The 18848-nt window shown below is 45.3% G+C and overlaps 1 protein-coding gene across 5 annotated transcripts in view; it reads right to left on the reverse strand.

Annotated features, from left to right (window-relative positions):
- Window positions 1–14206: 14206 nt before the first annotated feature.
- The window catches only part of CERS3 (ceramide synthase 3), a 198604-nt gene continuing 193962 nt past the window's right edge, over window positions 14207–18848 (reverse strand). For all 5 annotated transcript variants that reach the window (XM_077263362.1, XM_077263363.1, XM_077263361.1 and 2 more), the window contains one exon: window positions 14207–15773. In XM_077263362.1, the coding sequence (XP_077119477.1) occupies window positions 15657–15773 (117 nt within the window). In that variant the 3' untranslated portion in view covers window positions 14207–15656. The remainder of the gene's footprint in view (window positions 15774–18848) is intronic.

Raw genomic sequence — 18848 nt, forward strand, 5'->3', positions numbered from 1 at the left:
CACTAGTAATCACCTTGATGAAGTCGGGCCATGACGTTCTGTGTATTAGATGTGTGCAGCCAGAAAGGTATCTTGGCAATTCACGATATTGAGTTTGTTTAAAATGATTAACAGGTTTTTTTTGTTTATTTTATCCAGGATTGAAACCTATCGTATTTAACGTTGCAAATCACTTTATTAAAGTAGTTTTGACCGAGGTTATCAAGTAAATTTAACTAGACCATGCACATCTAGTCGGAATGTGGCCGGGAGTATGCATATCTGCTTGGTGCGCGCGCTATGTGCAATTTAAGAACTGACAAGTCTGCAGTCACATGGAGGTGACTTTTGTAGTGATGAGCGAGTGTACTCGTTACTCGGGTTTTCCCCAGCACGCTCTGGTGACCTCCGAGTATTTGTTAGTGCTCGGAGATTTAGTTTTCATCGCCCCAGCTGAATGATTGATTTACAGCTACTAGCCAGGCTGAGTACATGTGGGGATTCCCTAGCAGCCAGGCAACCCCCACATGTACTCAGCCTCGGTAGTAGCTGTAAATCATTCAGCTGTCGTGATGAAAACTAAATCTCAGAGCAGTCATAAATACTCGGGAGGTCACCCGAGCAACGAGGACACTCGCTCATCACTTGACTTTTGTAATAAGCCTGGATAACCCCAATAAGCAATTTGGCCATTTTGCTGCAGCCAATCTTTTGTTTTACCTTCATCAAAATTTTGCTGGATGTAAAAAAAAAAAAAACTTCTAAGCCAACCCTACTATATGCATTATGTAATATAGGGATTAGTGACCAGTCAGAAGCCATACAGGTGAATATGTAAGCAGAGCACCACATTAAGACCCCCCCACAGGCCGCCCCTGGGCATGAGCATATCATTAACTCAAAACTGAAAATAAAGATTAAACAACAACCACAAGACGGATTTCATCACCAGGTATCATTATAACCAGTAGAACGGCGCTGACCTGGCACTGTAGGTTACTGTGCACAATCCTGCTGACAGGTTCCCTCTAAGTCTTGTCTGGCTTTTCTGTACTCCGTTACTGTGCACTGGGAGTACGATCGCTGGCAGTGGAGGGACAGGCACCTTAGAAGGGTGCTGGTTCCCCTGCAAGGAATTATAGGACTCCTCCTCTCTCTCAGCGCTCGGGAGGATCTCCCTGTGTGTCCTGCATCAGCACCGCTTCATTGTGTGTCCTCGGCGCTGTGCCATCAGCAGTAACTCCTCCAGCACGGTTGGGTCCAGTACTAGTGAGATTAGGCTGGTTCTTGAAACGCATGGATCTGGCATTGTAGCTCTGGATACAACTGTGCTGGAGGAGTTATGCTGATGGCACAGTGCAGGGGACACACAATGTAGTAATGCCTGTGCAGGACACAACATAATCCTCCTGAGTGCTGAGCAGGATACTGGGACTGAATAACTTACAGGGGTGCAAGAGCCTCCTCCTACACTGGCACAAAGTGGGCATTGCCAGTGCATAGTAACTGAGAACAGAAAAGCCAGACAAGTAGACTAAGACCTTGTTCAAACTGCATTTCTGCAGCATGTCAAGGGGTTCCTTCTGAATACCCCTGAAAATGGGATTCAGACAATTAGCCAACCGGTCCTCAAAATATAATGATGAGAATGGAGTTCAAATGAATGAACACTATACACAAAGGGCCGATTCATCAAGACTGATGTTGTGCACGCCAATCTTACTGAACAGCACTGCTGGAGTAAGATGTGCCGAATTCATTATAGGGGTTGTCCAGTCTAAAATGTAAAGTCTGCATTCGCTCTGTGTTACAGCAGACTTGTGAATCCCCCCATTGCACGCACTGTGCGTGGCGAGGAATCGCTGGTGTCTGCGCTAGGTCTAGTATGTCATATCCATGCTCCTGGACAGAATCTGACTAGTGGGCACAGCCTCTCTCCATACCCTTGTATTGAAGGCCGCTCCCAGTAGACTGGTTCTGTATATAGCAGACTTGTCCACCATTCCTAGGGCAGACAAGAGAATCTTCGCAGTCCACAGTGCCTGCGCTGGGAGGATTTACAAGTCTTCAGTCACACAGAGCGACTGCAGACTTTTCATTTTAGACCGAACAACCCCTTTAATAGACGCACAACAGTTTATAATTTATATAGGTGCATTCTACAAGGGGTGCGCGCTTCCCCAAAAAATGTTCCTTTAGTCAAGGAGTGGAGTAACATTTCTGGTATAAGTTATGTCTCAACTTTTCTGACATGAATTCTTTGGGTGGGCTGTAGCGTTGGCCTATCCTGCTCCAGCTTCGTCCATTGTGGCAGAACTAGCCGAAACTGGCATACAAAAATAGGGCGACATTTAAAGGCGTTTTACTCCAAAATTCGATTCGGGCCTTATAGGTCTGTGGTACAAATTCTCTGGATCCAAAGTGCTTTATGGATACTCCAGCATGTGGGTCAGTATTACACGGCACAGACTCAATGAATCTACTGAATGGGATGTGGACTGTAAAAGGTCGTATTTTACTGACCATTGGAAAAGTGATGGAAAGCCTGGCTGCTTCTTGTGCTCTGACCGGCTGTAGGAATTCTGGGTGTCAGTCTATAGTCTTTGCTATAGTTTCCGAAGCGAAACACGATTTCAGATCAGCTGAATGTCACACACCGAAGCCATGTATGATTGCGCTCCATCAGCTTATCAGTAGGAGGCAAAGGAATGTTCTGACCAGCAAATTCCTCCATTCTCCCAAAGTCACAGCAACACCACTCAGTCTTTACTCTGCCTCTTGATTGCTTATTATAAGCAAACTCCACCCCAAGTGCTCTAATCTTAATATTACAGATTACGTAATATTTATTTCCAGAAAACTGGTTAAGGCTAGGTTCACCATGATGCAGTGCTCTCCATCAAGCACTATGTCGAGGTTCCTGACAGAATCCTGGAAAACCTGGATTCCGATAAAGCCATTCATTTCTGTGAGCTGACTGAGTCGCTGTATGGTTTCCATCCTGGCTGTATTCTTTTTCCGACATGTAGGAAATGTGGCCTAGGCCATGAATAATACTGACAGGATGGAAGCAATATATTGACTCCCATCAGTGTGCCAGTCGGAATCCAGTTTCTGCCAGGAACCCTTACTTAGTGCTTGACTGAGAGCACTGTATGTGTTAACCTACCTTAATTCTTCAAAAAAAGATCATTTACCAGTATCTCCTTGGAAAACTATATAAACAGTGTCCATTTGTTGGACTAATGGGCCTGAACTATCCAGACTTGTGTGTCCACCAGTGCTATCATGGTGCACAGGGCTCAAACCATGTGGAGGTGATTTAATCAAAACAACATTAAGCGCCCATATCAGCCAATTCTACGTCACTCACATTTTGATACAACTTGGAAAACGTGAGCAGTTACTCTGTTGCGGTGAGGAACTGCTCCTGGCTTTATCTTAATATTCATAAATTTCTTACAAGGCCTAAAAATCTTACGATGTAGCATTATTTGTACCTGTAATGCGCTCATCCCACCTGCCCCGAGGTCACTTTGTAATCCTAGGCCCAAGAGGCAGTGTAGGATCCCAGCTAATGAGCTTACCTTGTTGACAGACTGTTGTCACAACCCCTTAAATGGGTTGTCCAGAAAGATGAAATGCTGCCCAGTTATTGAGATATGCCTCTTAAAGGGAATCTGCCAGTAGGATAAGCTGTTCACATGGACATGTAGGTCAAAGAAAATTTACATATAAGAAAAACGTGTATTTCTCTGTAATAAGGCTAGTTTCACACTAGCGTTTAGCCGGGCTGCGGAGGAATGCGGACTTCCTCCGTGAAGCCCCGCCCACTGCCACGCCTCTTCATTCAGCTCCGCCTACGGCTGCATGTGGCGTGCGCACCTTATCTTTAACATTGGGTACGCAGGCCATGCCTCTGTATGCGGATGCCGCCACATGCGTCGTTTTGATGGTGCGGCATCTGCACGAAATTGCAACTTGTTGCGTTCGGCACAGGTCGTCGCACCATCAAAACGACGCATGCGGCGGCATCCGCATACAGCGGCATGGCCTGCGTACCCAAAGTTAAAGATAGGGTGCGCACGCCGCATGCAGCCATAGGCAGAGCTGAATGAAAAGGTGCGGCAGTGAGCGGAGCTTCATGGAGGAAGTCCGCATCCCTCCGCAGCCCGGCTAACCGCTAGTGTGAAACTAGCCTAAGACATCAGATCACATATCAAGGTTTCATTTTATTCAGTTATCTATGACCTACTTGCCCATATAGACTGCTTAGGAGGGTTGATCCTACTGACAGATTCCCTTTAATCATTTATTTCAGGTTTTCACTCAGTCCTATTGCCAAAAGTGTATAAAATTGAGGCCCTCGCCCTGCAGTGCAAACATTGTTAAATAATGGCTCATTCTAAACAGATCACTCAATTTGAGCTTAAGACCATGTTCAGTATTTGAAAATATCAAAAACCAAGGTCCAAGTACCGTGGTATCATAAACATACTGAATCAAATCAATTGGGATGAACTAATGGTAATTCAATGCTAGCACATACAACCATAACCCCTTATAAAATATTTTAATTTTTATTACATTCACTTAAAAATCTCACCAATAAATTACAAAAAATATCCCTTTTAAGAGAATAGATACCAAGATGCCTTTTGTGTCAACGGAAGACTTGCCAGAATTCAACCCACTTATGCCTAATATACATCAGGGATAAAAAAGGTAAAAATATTAACGTAACTATTCCAGTTTAAATATACTTCTGTAGTATATGCCAAGTGGCTAATTATTTAACAAACAGAATAGGTATCAAAAAGAGAATAAATAATGAATTATTACTTATTTCCTTAGGATCTTTGAAAGTGTCTGATGTGCTTCTGCTGGTTCTGGCACTGTCTCCCTCCACCCCAACGCACATTTCGTATGTCCTTCTTCCGGGTCGTATGTGGAAGGAGAGAGACCGCTAGTTTTTATAGCTGCTGCTAACCATTAGGATGTTATTGTCGCTAATCATGTGGTACCCCATATGGACATTGTAGATTTCTGATTTGGGTGTGTGTATATCGGCGCGCCATACACGTGACCACCATGTGACCTGCGACTTCCGGTAAATGACACACAAGCCAGCAGTGCAGTCAGGTTGACGGCAGTGCGTTGCCGAGTCAGGGTCCGTGCACAGATCGAGTGCATGCTCCACGCAAACAAAATGCAGAATGATCATATGGCTCGTGATAAGTGTTAGGTAATGTGATCATATGTGAAAAATATCTGACAAAAAAAGTGGAAATTTACCGGAAGTCGCCGGTCACTTGGTGGTCACGTGTATGGCGGGCGGCGCGCTGATACACGCGCAGCCAAATCAGAAATCCACAATGCCCATATGGGGTTCCACATGATTAGTGACAATAACATCCTATTGGTTAGCAGCAGCTATAAAACTAGCAGGCCACGTAGTATATAACACAGCCACTTAGGATATAGCACAGCTCACGCAGTATATAACACAGCCACTTAGTATATTGCCCAGCCACGTAATATATTGCACAGTCCACGCAGTATATAACGCAGCTCATGCAGTATATAACACAGCGATGTAGTATATAACACAGCCCACGTAGTGTATAACACAGCCCACGTAGTGTATAACACAGCCCACGTAGTATAAAGCAATGTGGGCCCCATATCCCTGTTAAAAAAAAAAAAATTAAAATAAAAATTAGTTAAATATTCTTCTTCCGTCGACCCCCGGATCCAGGCGAGGCGTTTAGTGGTGCTCCTCGCGACGCTCCAGTCCCAAGAATGCATTGCGGTCTCGCGAGACCGCTAAGTCATCATCTCGCGAGACCGCAATGCATGGCCCGGAGCGTCACGAAGAGGGGGAAAGGCGCCGGAAGGTGAGTATATATAAATTCCACCAAAAGAAAAGAATCACATCCGCACTGCTGCTCTTAATGAATCCAGGGTATTACATTTTTACCGCTGTAACATCTACAGGCTGTGCTGGCTTTGCGTCTCCTCCACTCATTTGCTTGATGGGGGTGCCGCATCCAGAACAACAGTTCAGAGTCCAAATGAAAAAAATGAAAAGAAAAGGAGCGCACTTACCCCAGTGGAGTTCAACATCACTTTATTTGGACATACTTAAAAAACGGAGGCCGGTGAGGGATGATGTCAGATGCGGACAACGGCCGTTTCGTGCTCTACGGCACTTCAACGGGTCCTTAATATAGTATATATAAATGATTTTTTATTTTTTGTATTATTTTTAACACATGCGTAGGCAGCATCAATATTTAAAAATTTGATCACACAGGGTTAATAGCAGCGTTAACGGACTGCGTTACACCGCGGCATAATGCAGCCATTAACCCTGTGTGAGCGCTGACTGGAGGGGAGTATGGAGGGGGCACTGAGAGTAGGAAGGGGCGAATCCGCGGCCGGACTGTGCGGCCGGACAGCGACGCAGAATTTCCGTGACAGACAGAAAGACAGACAAACAGACGTAAGTGCCCCTTAGACGATTATATATATAGATGTGCTAGCAGTGAATTGCCATTAGTTCATACTAATTGATTTGTTTCATGTTCCAGTCTGTGCATTGCAGACCTATTTCGGTCTGATTTATGCAGCTGTCTGACTGCGCTCTAATGGGAAGATCTGTCTTCACTGAATACAGATTTCACAAAATTTACCCATGAACTGAGAATTAAAGCTAAATCCGAGTGGGGGGGTAGAGCAGATTTGTCTGATAAGATTTGTTGCAAGGTTGCTTAATTTCATGAGTACTATTGATTTACAAAATAGTGGTTACATTTGGATAGTTGTATGCTTCCAACTTTGTGTGAAGTTTGGGGGAAAGCCTGTTTCTCTTACCCCCATGACGGGACCACGGAGAGAGAGGGATCCGCCCTCAGGGACAGGAAACCTACAGGTGAAAAAGGCAGTACCTCTCACCCACATCAGTTTGGTTTCCTGTCCCTGACGGGAAACCTACAGCATACCTGTCGTCGCGGGATGCCGGGGGGCCATCTAGCCGGGTTCAGGCAGCAGGGGGGCCCTGCCTCAGACGTGGCGGATTCTCCCTCCCCGAAGGCCATGATCCGGGGTTGGCGGGCCCTGTACGTGTGCAGGGGAGAGGCATTGAAACAGGATCCAGTCTGCCTCTCCCTCAAAATCCATAATGGCCGGTAATAGGTGGCGGAGGCCGCCTGGTGACATACCGCCGGTCCATGGCCCGGGAGGTGGTGGCGGCGGTCACCTATAGGAAGCGCCGCAACTTTGGCATCGGCGGCTGCTCCAGCGCTTCCGACGCTCCCACCTGGAGGCCGGGCGCCGGTAAGGTGACGCGCGCGCGCGCTGACCGCAAGGCTCTCTGGGAGATCCAGAGTGCGCAGGCGTCATTTCCGGGGCGGCGCAAGGCATCTCTGGGTAAAATTGATGCCCGCCCGGAAATATAAGGCAGCTAAACCAAACACTGGTGCTCAAGCATTTTCACCATGAGTGAGAAGGAGCAGCCGGTAGAGGAAATTCTGGAGTCCCCTCCAAAAAAACGCCAGCAGCAACAACGCCATCACCAGCAGCGGTGACAGCAGCAGGATGCCTCTTCCCAGCGTCGCAGCTCAGGATCCCAGCGCAGCAGAGGCTCCAATGGATACGGGAGACCAACATCGGTACAAATCGAGGATGCAACTCCTAGGCCAGAACCGGTATCCCCCTTACATTAGGAGGGTAAGTGGCCTTCGTGAATGTTCATATTCTAAATGGGGTTTATTGTGTCTTCTTAGGGGAAGAAATGTGCATCGAAAACGAGACACAGAGTATGTCCAATCTGCTCAGTAGAGCTACCCGCTACGTGGGTAAAAAAGCTCTGTGCTATATGCATAGAAAATACTATATGTGAAGAGTACCCAAGATTCGCATCTGACCTAAAAGAGTTAATCAAAACCCAGGTGGAAGATGCGTTAAACGTTAAAAGTTTAAAAAGGAAGCCTAAATCCAGGAGCATATTCCCGGAGTTGAGTTCCAGTGAGGAAGATAGTGATCAGTACAGTTAAGAGTTCACTCTCTTCTCCATCATTCTCTTCAGAAGGGGGCCGCAATTGTTTCCCTATTGAAGAAACAGATGCTTTAGTAAAAGCAGTTAGGACAACCATGGGGCTAGTGGAGACTCGGTCCAAGAAAAAGGCGCAAGATCTTATGTTTAGCGGCCTAGAACAAAGGAAACGAAGAGTGTTCCCATTAAATGAAAAAATACAAGCCTTAATAAAAAAGGAATGGAAGAGGCCAGATAAAAAAGTCCTTTTAACCCCAAAGAGGAAATACCCATTGGACGACCCGGCTTGCTCTTTCTGGGGAAAGGCGCCAAAGTTAGACGTCGCCATTGCAAAAGCCTCTAAAAAATTTGCTTTGCCTTTTGAAGATATGGGGACCCTTAAGGACCCCATGGACAAGAAGGCGGAAGTAATCTTAAAGGGCTCTTGGGAGGCTGCTGATATGGGGGGGGGTTAAAACCAGCTATAGCCGCCACATGTGCCGCCAGAGCGTTAATGGTGTGGCTAGACCACCTAGAGTCACAACTAAAGGATAGATCCCCAAGAGAATCAATATTGGACTCCGTCTCAATAATGAAGGGAGCTGCTGCGTACCTAGCAGATGCCTCTATAGACTTGGTGAGACTAGCGGCAAGGTCTGCTTCGTTTTCAAATGCAGCTAGAAGGGCTTTACAAGTGTTGGCCGGGAGACCTACAGACAAAAGCCAAACTATGCTCCATTCCCTGCAAGGGAGGATTTTTATTTGGGCCTACCCTAGATGACATTCTTGAGAAAGCAAGGGACAAGAAAAAAGCTTTTCCAGGGTTTCCCAACCAATCATATAGACGGCCCTTTCGGAGCAGACAATTTATGCGTATTAGGCCCCCTAAAAATCAAAAAAGATGGGAGGATAAAAGATTTAAGGGAAAAGGCTTCATGTTCAACAAACCTGATAACAAAAAACAGCCCCAATGAAGGTGTGCCCCAGGTGGGAGGAAGGTTGACATACTTTCTTCCAGCCTGGGAAAAAATATCTGGGAGTGCGTGGATACTAAATATAATAGAGACAGGGCTGAAACTGAAGTTCCATACGATGCCATCTCATCATTTTATCATGACACCACAAAGGAAAGTAGAGGCCGAGCAACTGGGCCTTCAAAAGGAGATGGAGTCTTCTGACAAAGAATATCCTGCAGAATGTCCCAGACCAGGAGAAGGGCACAGGATTCTACTCCCCTCTTTATTCGAACGAAACCGGATGGAACTTACAGGACAATCATAAACCTGAAAAAACTAAACAACTACCTAGTGACTCAGTTTCAAATTGGAAACAATAAAAACCTGTCAGAACGCTTTATCCGTCATGTTTTATGACTGTAATCGACTTAAACGACTCATACTACCATGTGCCCATCCACTCAGATCACCAAAAGTTCCTCAGAGTGGCGGTATTAATGCAAGGGGAACTTAAGCATTACCAATTCAGGGCCCTTCCCTTCGGCCTACCCTTGGCCCCGAGGGTGTTTAGAAAACTAATGGCAGAGGTCATGGCTCACATAACAGAGCAAAATATACTAATAGTCCCATATCTGGACGACCTCCTGGTAATTGGAGAGTCCTCCCTCCATTGCAGTCAACAGTTGGACAAAGTGCTAGGTTCAACATCCAGCCTAGATTTGTCAGGGATTTCATCAAAGTCCAGAATTATCCCAACCCAAGTACAACAGTACCTAGGGATAATGATAGACTCAATAAGGCAAGAATGACGTCTTCCGGGGGAAAAAATTTCAAACATGATTCAACTGGTAGCACAATTGAAGGGATCCCCAGTTGTCACTTTGCGCAAGGCAATGTCCGTACTGGGATCAATGACAGCCTGTATTCCAGCGGTCCAATGGGCCCAGAGTCACACCAGAGATCTCCAGTGGGAGATACTAGAAGCAGAATCTCGCTTAAAGGGGGATTTAGAAAAGCGCTTAAAAATCTCCTCAGAAATACGTTCCCTAGCTTGGTGGGTGGATCCAGACAACCTAACCGGGGTGTTCCGTGGGTATGGCCGATATCTGTCACACTGACCACCGACACGAGTCCTTGGGGTTGGGGGGCTCACTTAGACAATCAAATTGCTCAAGGCCCCTGGTCGGAGGAGGAAAAACTAGTTTCCTCAAACATGAAAGAACTGGCAGTGAAATGTGCGCTCAACCACTTCCTACTCTTTGTCCATTCCCAGCACGTGAGGGTGCTATCTTAAGCCGAACACAGCTGAAGCAAGGGGAGTGGGAATTAAACCAGGCGGTATTCAACCACATAGAAGAGCTTTGGGGTCTCACGGAGATAGACTTGTTCGCAAACAGTCTAAACTGGAAGACTCATGCCTTCTGTTCGATCGACCCACGGGGGAGTCCAGTAATCCTAGATGCTTTTTTAATTCCCTGGGACTTTCAGCTAGCCTATGCCTTTCCCCCAATAGCACTAATTCCCTTAGTATTAAGGAAAGATTCGGGAGGACAGAGCAAGGGTAATCATGATAGCTCCCTTTTGGCCGAAGAGAGCATGGTTTCCGTGGCTGCGGATAATGTCTATAACAGACCCTTGGGTTCTTCCAGATATCCCAAACCTTTTGTGTCAGGGGCCGGTAAACCAACCGCAGGTGAAAAACCGGCATATGAGGGTCTGGAATTTCTAACCAAGAGATGATTGTCTTCAAACTTAGTTTCTACTCTCTTGTTAAATAGAAAACCAATAACTACTAGAGCGTATGGGAAGGTCTGGAGGATATTTTTGTCAGTTTCGGGTGCCAGTTTATCGGGGGAGATCCCAATTCAGAAAGTGCTAGAGTTCCTTCAGAAGGGGCTAGAAAAAGGCATAGCAACAAGCACACTTAAAGTTCAAGTGGCAGCGCTAGGCGCCCTTTACAACTACGACTTAGCGGGGAATCGCTGGATAAAAAGATTTATTAAGGCCTCAAATAGATCTAGACCAGTTGTCCATCACGCTATAGCTCCCTGGGATCTAAATTTAGTACTTTCTGCACTGACTAAAACACCTTTTGAGCCTGTCACAAGCTTCTTTAAAAATAATATCCCTCAAAACCTCTCTTCTTGTAGCACTAACGTCAGCTCGCAGAATTGGTGATATGCAGGCTCTATCAGCATACCTGCCTCTGACCCAGATACTAGATGATAGAGTAGTCCTTAAAGGCCCCGTCTCACATAGCGAGATCGCTAGCGAGATCGCTGCTGAGTCACTAGTTTTGTGACGCAACAGCGACCTCCATAGCGATCTCGCTATGTGTGACACGTACCAGCGATCAGGCCCCTGCTGCGAGATCGCTGGTCGTGTCGGAATGGCCTGGACCTTTTTTTGGTCATTGAGGCCCCGCTGACATCGCTGAATCGGTGTGTGTGACACCGATCCAGCGATGTCTTCACTGGTAACCAGGGTAAACATCGGGTTACTAAGCGCAGGGCCGCGCTTAGTAACCCGATGTTTACCCTGGTTACCAGCGTAAATGTAAAAAAAAACAAACAGTACATACTCGCCTTTCGGTGTCCAGGTCCCTTGCCGTCTGCTTCCTGCTCTGACTGCCGGCCGTACAGTGAGAAGTGAGAGCACAGCAGTGACGTCACCGCTGCGCTCTGCTCTCACTGTACGGCCGGATCTCAGTCAGAGCAGGAAGCAGACGGCAAGGGACCTGGACACCGAAAGGCGAGTATGTAGTGTTTGTTTTTTTTGGTAACCAGGGTAAACATCGGGTTACTAAGCGCGGCCCTGCGCTTAGTAACCCGATGTTTACCCTGGTTACCCGGGTGCTGCAGGGGGACTTCGGCATCGTTGAAGACAGTTTCAACGATGCCGAAGTCGTTCCCCTGATCGTTGGTCGCTGGGGAGAGCGGTCTGTGTGACAGCTCCCCAGCGACCACACAGCGACTTACCAACGATCACGGCCAGGTCATATCGCTGGTCGTGATCGTTGGTAAATCGCTATGTGAGACGGGGCCTTAAGACCGATCCATCCTACCTTCCTAAAGTGGCATCACGTTTTCATAGATCTCAAGAGATCTTTTTACCCTCTTTCTGTCCAAACCCCAGAAATAGAAAGGAAGCACTCCTGCACACACTAGATGTTAAAAGATGCTTAACCCAATATCTAGCAGCCACGAGGGAGTGTAGGAGGGTTAGGTTTCTGTGTGCTTTCAGGGTCCAAACAAAAGACATAAAGCATAGAAGGCCACGCTGGCGAGGTGGGTAAGGGATGCCATCATCCTTTCTTATTCTCCGTGTAATGAAGCCATTCCAAAAGGGGTCAGAGCTCATTCGAACAGATCGGTGGCGACCTCCTGGGCAGAGAGAGCGGGAGCATCAATTGAGCAGATATGTAGAGCAGCCACTTGGTCTTCTCCCTCTACATTTTTTAAACACTACCAACTAGACCTGACTTCTTTTTCAGACCTCACCTTTGGCATAAGGGTCCTGGAAGCAGTGGTCCCCCCCAATGTACATTCTATGAAATTCTCTCGGTGGTGCCGTCATGGAGGTAAGAGAATATCATAGTTACTTACCGATAACAGTATTTCTCTGATCCATGATGGCACCCGTACATTCCCTCCCTTCATGTGTGGGTGTGCACACTAAGTTTAGTTATTAATATTTAGTCACGCGGTGCCTCTGATAAGCCTAAGATTAAAATATTTTTTGTTTGGATAACCATTTAAGTTACAGCTGAAGTTCTGTTAAGGCTCTGTAAACCAACTGATGTGGGAGAGAGGTACCGCCTTTTTCAGCTGTAGGTTTCCTGTCCCTGAGGGCGGATCCCTCTCTCTCCGTGGTGCCGTCATGGGATCAGAGAAATACCGTTATCGGTAAGTAACTACGATATTCTGTTCCACCAGGACTGTGCCCCTGTGCACGAAGCAAGGTCCATAAAGACAGTTTGGTGTGGAAAAACATCACAGAGACTCAACTCAACCCCTATCTAACATATTTTGGGATGAGTTAAAACAGATAGGCCCTTTCATCCAACAGCAGCATCTGACCGAAAAATTCTCCCCTGGATGAGTGGACACACATTTCCAGACACTCCTAAATCTTATAGGAAACCTTCCCAGAAGAGTTGGAATATTTTATCTGCAAAAGAGGACTAATTCTATTATAATGTCGATGAATTTATAATGGTATGTAATAAAAGCTCCTTTAGGTGTAATGTGCCAGTGTACCAATGCTTTTTTCCATATAGTGTATCAGTCCTGCTCACAAGTCATGGCAGCTTCATATGGACACAGTAGAGAACAACCACCACTCCCTCTGTATCAGTAATAAAATAATAATGGACGACTTGGTAAAATCTGATACAGATGCCGGCTACTGTAACCTATTGTGGATTTTACTTGTGCAAATCTGCTGTTAAAATACACAGATTCTCTGACTCCTGTACGCTAAAGGCTCATTCAGACATCTTTGCCGTCAGAGCACAGACCGTCCATGCACAGACTGGCCGCGGGTCTTCTGACCCGAGCGGCCAGTCTGTGCATTGCGGTCCGATATCGTCCTGAAATCCACAGATGTCTGAATGAGCTCTCAGTTAAGACTAGTTTCACACAAATCCGATTTTCACAATCGAATTACAGTCTGCGATCTCTGGATCGGCCACGAGTCTCCAGATTTGAACTCAACAGCTTCATATTTGTCTATGAGTTTGTTGAGTTGGAGTCAGGAGAAATGTGGCCATTCTGAACATGGCAGTGCCTAACCAGACTGGGTTTAGAGTGCAATTGTGGGAAAGGTTGTGCGAGTAGGTGGTTCCTGTGTAGGGGGAATCTATAAAGAGAATAATGGTACTAGGACCTGGAAGTAAGGTCGGGGTCACACTTGCAAGTGCAATACAAGAGACTCACGCGAGTCTCTCGCCTCAATACCCGACACTTGGGCCGGAGTGTTCAGCTGCATAGAAATACATGCAGCCGCACACTCCGGTCCTGAGTGCCGGCGACAGTGATAGGGGTATTGAGGCGAGAGACCCGCATGAGTCTCTCGCATTGCACTTGCAAGTGTGACCCCGGCCTAAACGTGAGTGACATAAGCACACATAAAATGAAGATAATTTTCAGTGCCTAAATTCTAAGTATTAACGCTAAGCAGATATCGCTCTGTAAAGTCCAGAAATATTGCTGAATTACCAAGCCGTGCCAATGAACCAGGTAAAATCCAATGCTTTATTATTTTTGTGGAGGTTCTTCTTTTTTTTATCACTTAGACAATAAAAGGTAAAAAAATTAGTGTGTAAAGAATATTTAGGACTGGTATTAACCACGTGTATCCTGGCCAGTCCACTGCAGGCAACACATGAACAGTTAATTCCCTCCAGATTTGGTCTTCATAAACTTGGCTGCATAATAACCCAATGTGGAACTTGTGTTTGTATTGGGGGGAATACTGCTTTGTAAAATATACATCTACCGGCAGCTGATCCTGCTTTATAAGACATGTACATTAAGGCAGAGCGTAACTACAAACTGTATAAAAGAGCTTTATACAGAGTTATAGAGTTATAGAAGAAGAGCGGACGTGGCTAAAAGTGCCACGTGGAGCCGATATAGGCAGGTAGCTACTATGGGCTTAGAAATACGCTGTAGTTAGACAGAAAATATACTGTGATATGTATGCATTAAAGCTATTAGGGTGCCATCTTTCCTCTCAGTATGAACCACACATCTTTGGCTACAATACCAACTATTAATTGGCTAAAAGTCCTTACAAAGTTGCATATGTATTAAAAGACCTACGTCCTTTGCTGTTTGTTATAAGCAGGTACAGCAGTGGTGTGTTAATGGCAGACAGATCAGCCAGCGCCTCCTGTGGTCATCTCTGGGATAGACGCGGAGCTTTATTCTGCCGTCCTCCACCCCCCCAGCACACAGCTGAAGTATGAGGTCACAGCATGCGCACTGTTAATCTTGTGTGTATTATACACAGAGCTCCTCTTGTGTTCCCGTATGTGGTATAAATAGAGCCAAGGAGGAGGTGGGGAGACCGCGTCATGGTCTTCAGAGCACTCCAAAGTTAACCCTCTTGTGCAATATCGACAGGAACGGTAACCAGGGTTTAGTGCAATCACAACTTGTAGCTCCACTCTTCATAGTTTGTATCCAAAAAGGAAAAATTAAGAGTCTGTTTCCAAACTGCTGGGTGCTGGCGTCTGTCAGAGTTGGCATCAGATCTATTTGCCTTCTGGAATACACTGTAAGACTCCCGCCCCGCCACACAGGCACACTCTGTAAATCACCATGTAGAGGAGACGCTGAGACTTTACAGCACCATCTCCTCGTGTCTCCTCCAGGTGAAAATAGGTCATGGTTTAAAAATTCTCTTCTAAAGCATAAAGAACGAACGACCACTATAGGTGGATTTTTCTTCTTTTTAAGGTTTATAGGTTTTGGAACTGAAAATTGGCTGGACCTTGTCTCAAACATATTTGGTCCTAAAGAAAAGGACCCCGCACCTTCTGATCAGTGGTGCCCATCCCGCTGTAGTCCGCTGCCCCCGTCCCCGCTGCATGTCTGACTAGGAGTCCAGCAACGATCCTTTACTCTTTATTCTCAGGTTTATTAGGGTTGGGGTGCAACTTCTGACAATGAGCAGCAACCCTAGCGGTCGTGCTGCCCGTTTATGATGCGCTTCTTGCCGTCCCCATTGGATAATGGCTGCTCCTCATTTTCTTCACTGTCCTCTTCTTCATTGTCACTCCGATCATCACCAGACATCTGCACAAGGATAGGAAAAGTGGTTTATAACAGGTTTACAACAGGTTTACCCAGGGGTAGAAATATTAGGCTAGGGGCTCATGCAGACGTGTGTTTTTCATGTACGAGTTCTACTTGCATTTTTCACTGATAGAACACATGCACATTACAATTATGGGGTTGTTCACATATGCATGTATTTTTTACGGAATAAGTGGTCAGCATAAAAACAGAGACATGTCTGATTTTGATCCAAGTCTCGGATCAAAATTGCCAAGGCAAGTCTATAGGTCCTTGAACATTATGGCCAACCACAGATGTCGTCAGTGTGCAATCCGTGTATTGCCCATTTCTAATAATGTGGTGAACATGAATTCCCTTTAAAATACATTTTATTCACAAATCTCTAAAAAAACACCTTCCCAATGGTTTTAAGCAAAAAAAATTGCCAAATAAAATGTTTTGACCAAGGTCTAGCGCATACCCTATGATAGGCCTTATCTGTGTCCTGCCTTAAGGTACCTTCACACGAAACGACTTTGTAACGATATCGCTAGCGATCCGTGACGTTGCAGCGTCCTGGCTAGCGATATCGTTTAGTTTGACACGCAGCAGCGATCTGGATCCTGCTGTGATGTCGCTGGTCGCTGAATAAAGTCCAGAACTTTATTTGGTCGTCCGATCGCTGTGTATCGTTGTGTTTGACAGCAAAAGCAACGATACCAGCGATGTTTTACAATGGTAACCAGGGTAAACATCGGGTTACCAAGCGCAGGGCCGCGCTTAGTAACCCGATGTTTACCCTGGTTACCAGCGTAAAAGTAAAAAAAACAAACAGTACATACTCACCTGCGCGTCCCCCAGCGTCTGCTTCCTGACACTGACTGAGCGCCGGCCCTAAAGTGAAAGTGAAAGCACAGCGGTGACGTCACCGCTGTGCTGTTAGGGCCGGAGCTCAGTCAGTGTCAGGAAGCAGACGCTGGGGGACACGCAGGTGAGTATGTACTGTTTGTTTTTTTTACTTTTACGCTGGTAACCAGGGTAAACATCGGGTTACTAAGCGCGGCCCTGCGCTTAGCAACCCGATGTTTACCCTGGTTACCCGGGGACCTCGGCATCGTTGGTCGCTGGAGAGCGGTCTGTGTGACAGCTCTCCAGCGATCAAACAGCGACGCTGCAGCGATCGGCATCGTTGTCGCTGCAGCGTCGCTTCGTGTGAAGGTACCTTTACTGTGGAGGATGACACCCTAGATGTACGATTTTGGCACCCCCACTCACCGTAGGCTATCCCTCACTGCCCTATCTCACCCTATGTTCAAAGGTGAGAAAACAATAATTTAAGAACAGAGATGAAAAAAGCAAAAAAAAAATGGTAAAAAAAACCAACCCAATATAAGTAAACAATCAAAAATAAAAACAATAAACAGCCTTAATAGAGCAGTGACCTTTGGGGTTTAACCCTATATTAGCTCCAAGATCCCAATGGCACAGGATATGATAAATACAAAGCCAATATTCTGTTTAAATGATCTTTGACCTTAATATAACATAGTTTGCTTATTCAATAGGTTAGCTGGGTATACTTCCAGACTGCTAGATGTATGCAGATGAACACCAATACATGAATTAATCCTATATCACATCCAAACAATAGGAACATAGGTGAAATGTCACTTATCCGATATAGGATGCGCCCCAACGCGTTTCCCCATTGTACGGTTCATCAGGAGGCCCTTCAGATGCATAAAGTACCGATATCAGATGCCATCATGGTGGATAAAAAAAAAACAGCATATCCTATTGTTTAGATGTGATATAGGATTAATTCATGTATTGGTGTTCATCTGCATACATCCAGCAGTCTGGAAGTATACCCAGCTAACCTATTGAATAAGCAAACTATGTTATATTAAGGTCAAAGATCATTTAAACAGATTACTTTGTATTTATCATATCCTGTGCCAATGGGATCTTGGAGCTAATATAGGGTTAAACCCAAAGGTCACTGCTCTATTAAGGCTGTTTATTGTTTTTGTTTTTTTACCTATATTGGGTTTTTTTTGACCATTTTTTTGCTTTTTTCATCTCTGTTCTTAAATTATTGTTTTCTCACCTTTGAACATAGGGTGAGATAGGGCAGTGAGGGATAGCCTACGTTGAGTGGGGGCACCAAAATCGTACAAGTAGGGTGCCAACCTCCACAGTAAGGCAGAAAACAGATCAGGCCTATCATAGGGTATGCGCTAGACCTTGGTCAAAACATTTTATATGGCAATTTGTTTGCCTATAACCACTGGGTAGGTGTTTTTTAGATATTTGTGAATAAAATTTGTTTTAAAGGGAATTTATATTCACCACATTCAAAAAATTCTCGTCCATTTTTAATAATGCCATGAGTGTGCAATCCGTGTACTGTCCATTTTTAATAATGCCATGTGTGCAATCCGTGTATTACCCATTTTTAATAATGCCATGTGTGCAATCCGTGTATTACCCATTTTTAATAATGCCATGTGTGCAATCCGTGTACTGTCCTTTTTTTTTTTTTTATGTCGTCAGTGTGCAGTCCGTGTACTGCCCATTTTTTACATTTTAATGTATAGAAGATTTATAAATTTTTTTTATATAATTCATGACAATCAATGATTAAACACATAGTAAAAATGGACACGCGGACCAAACACTGATGAAAATCTGACCCATTTTTTCACATACATAAAAATAATGGACACCTGAAAAAGGCCTAGTAGCCAGCTTTAGCTTTACACATGTCTATTTCAAGCACATTTCTGCCTCGTTTACACATGCAAGCACTGGCCGCACAATGGTTTAAGGACCCCAACTAACAGCTTCACTGGGATCTATAGAGGTGTCAGTTCAAATGCTCAGAGGAGTTGGACTCTTAATACAGGAGCACAAAACAGTCTGCAATACGCACATCTGAAACTCCGCCATCCAATAATGCACAGGACGACTCTTACAAATGATATACAATCATACTTTTCTGTAAAGGAAAAATCTATTGCATAATGGAAACTTCTGCTTAGGTCTAATATGTTTTAATTGCAACTTCCTCCCTATTTTCAATATCTCTGC

The sequence above is a fragment of the Ranitomeya variabilis genome, chromosome 5, assembly GCF_051348905.1.
Source record: "Ranitomeya variabilis isolate aRanVar5 chromosome 5, aRanVar5.hap1, whole genome shotgun sequence".
In the NCBI taxonomy this organism is placed as follows: Eukaryota; Metazoa; Chordata; class Amphibia; order Anura; family Dendrobatidae; genus Ranitomeya; species Ranitomeya variabilis.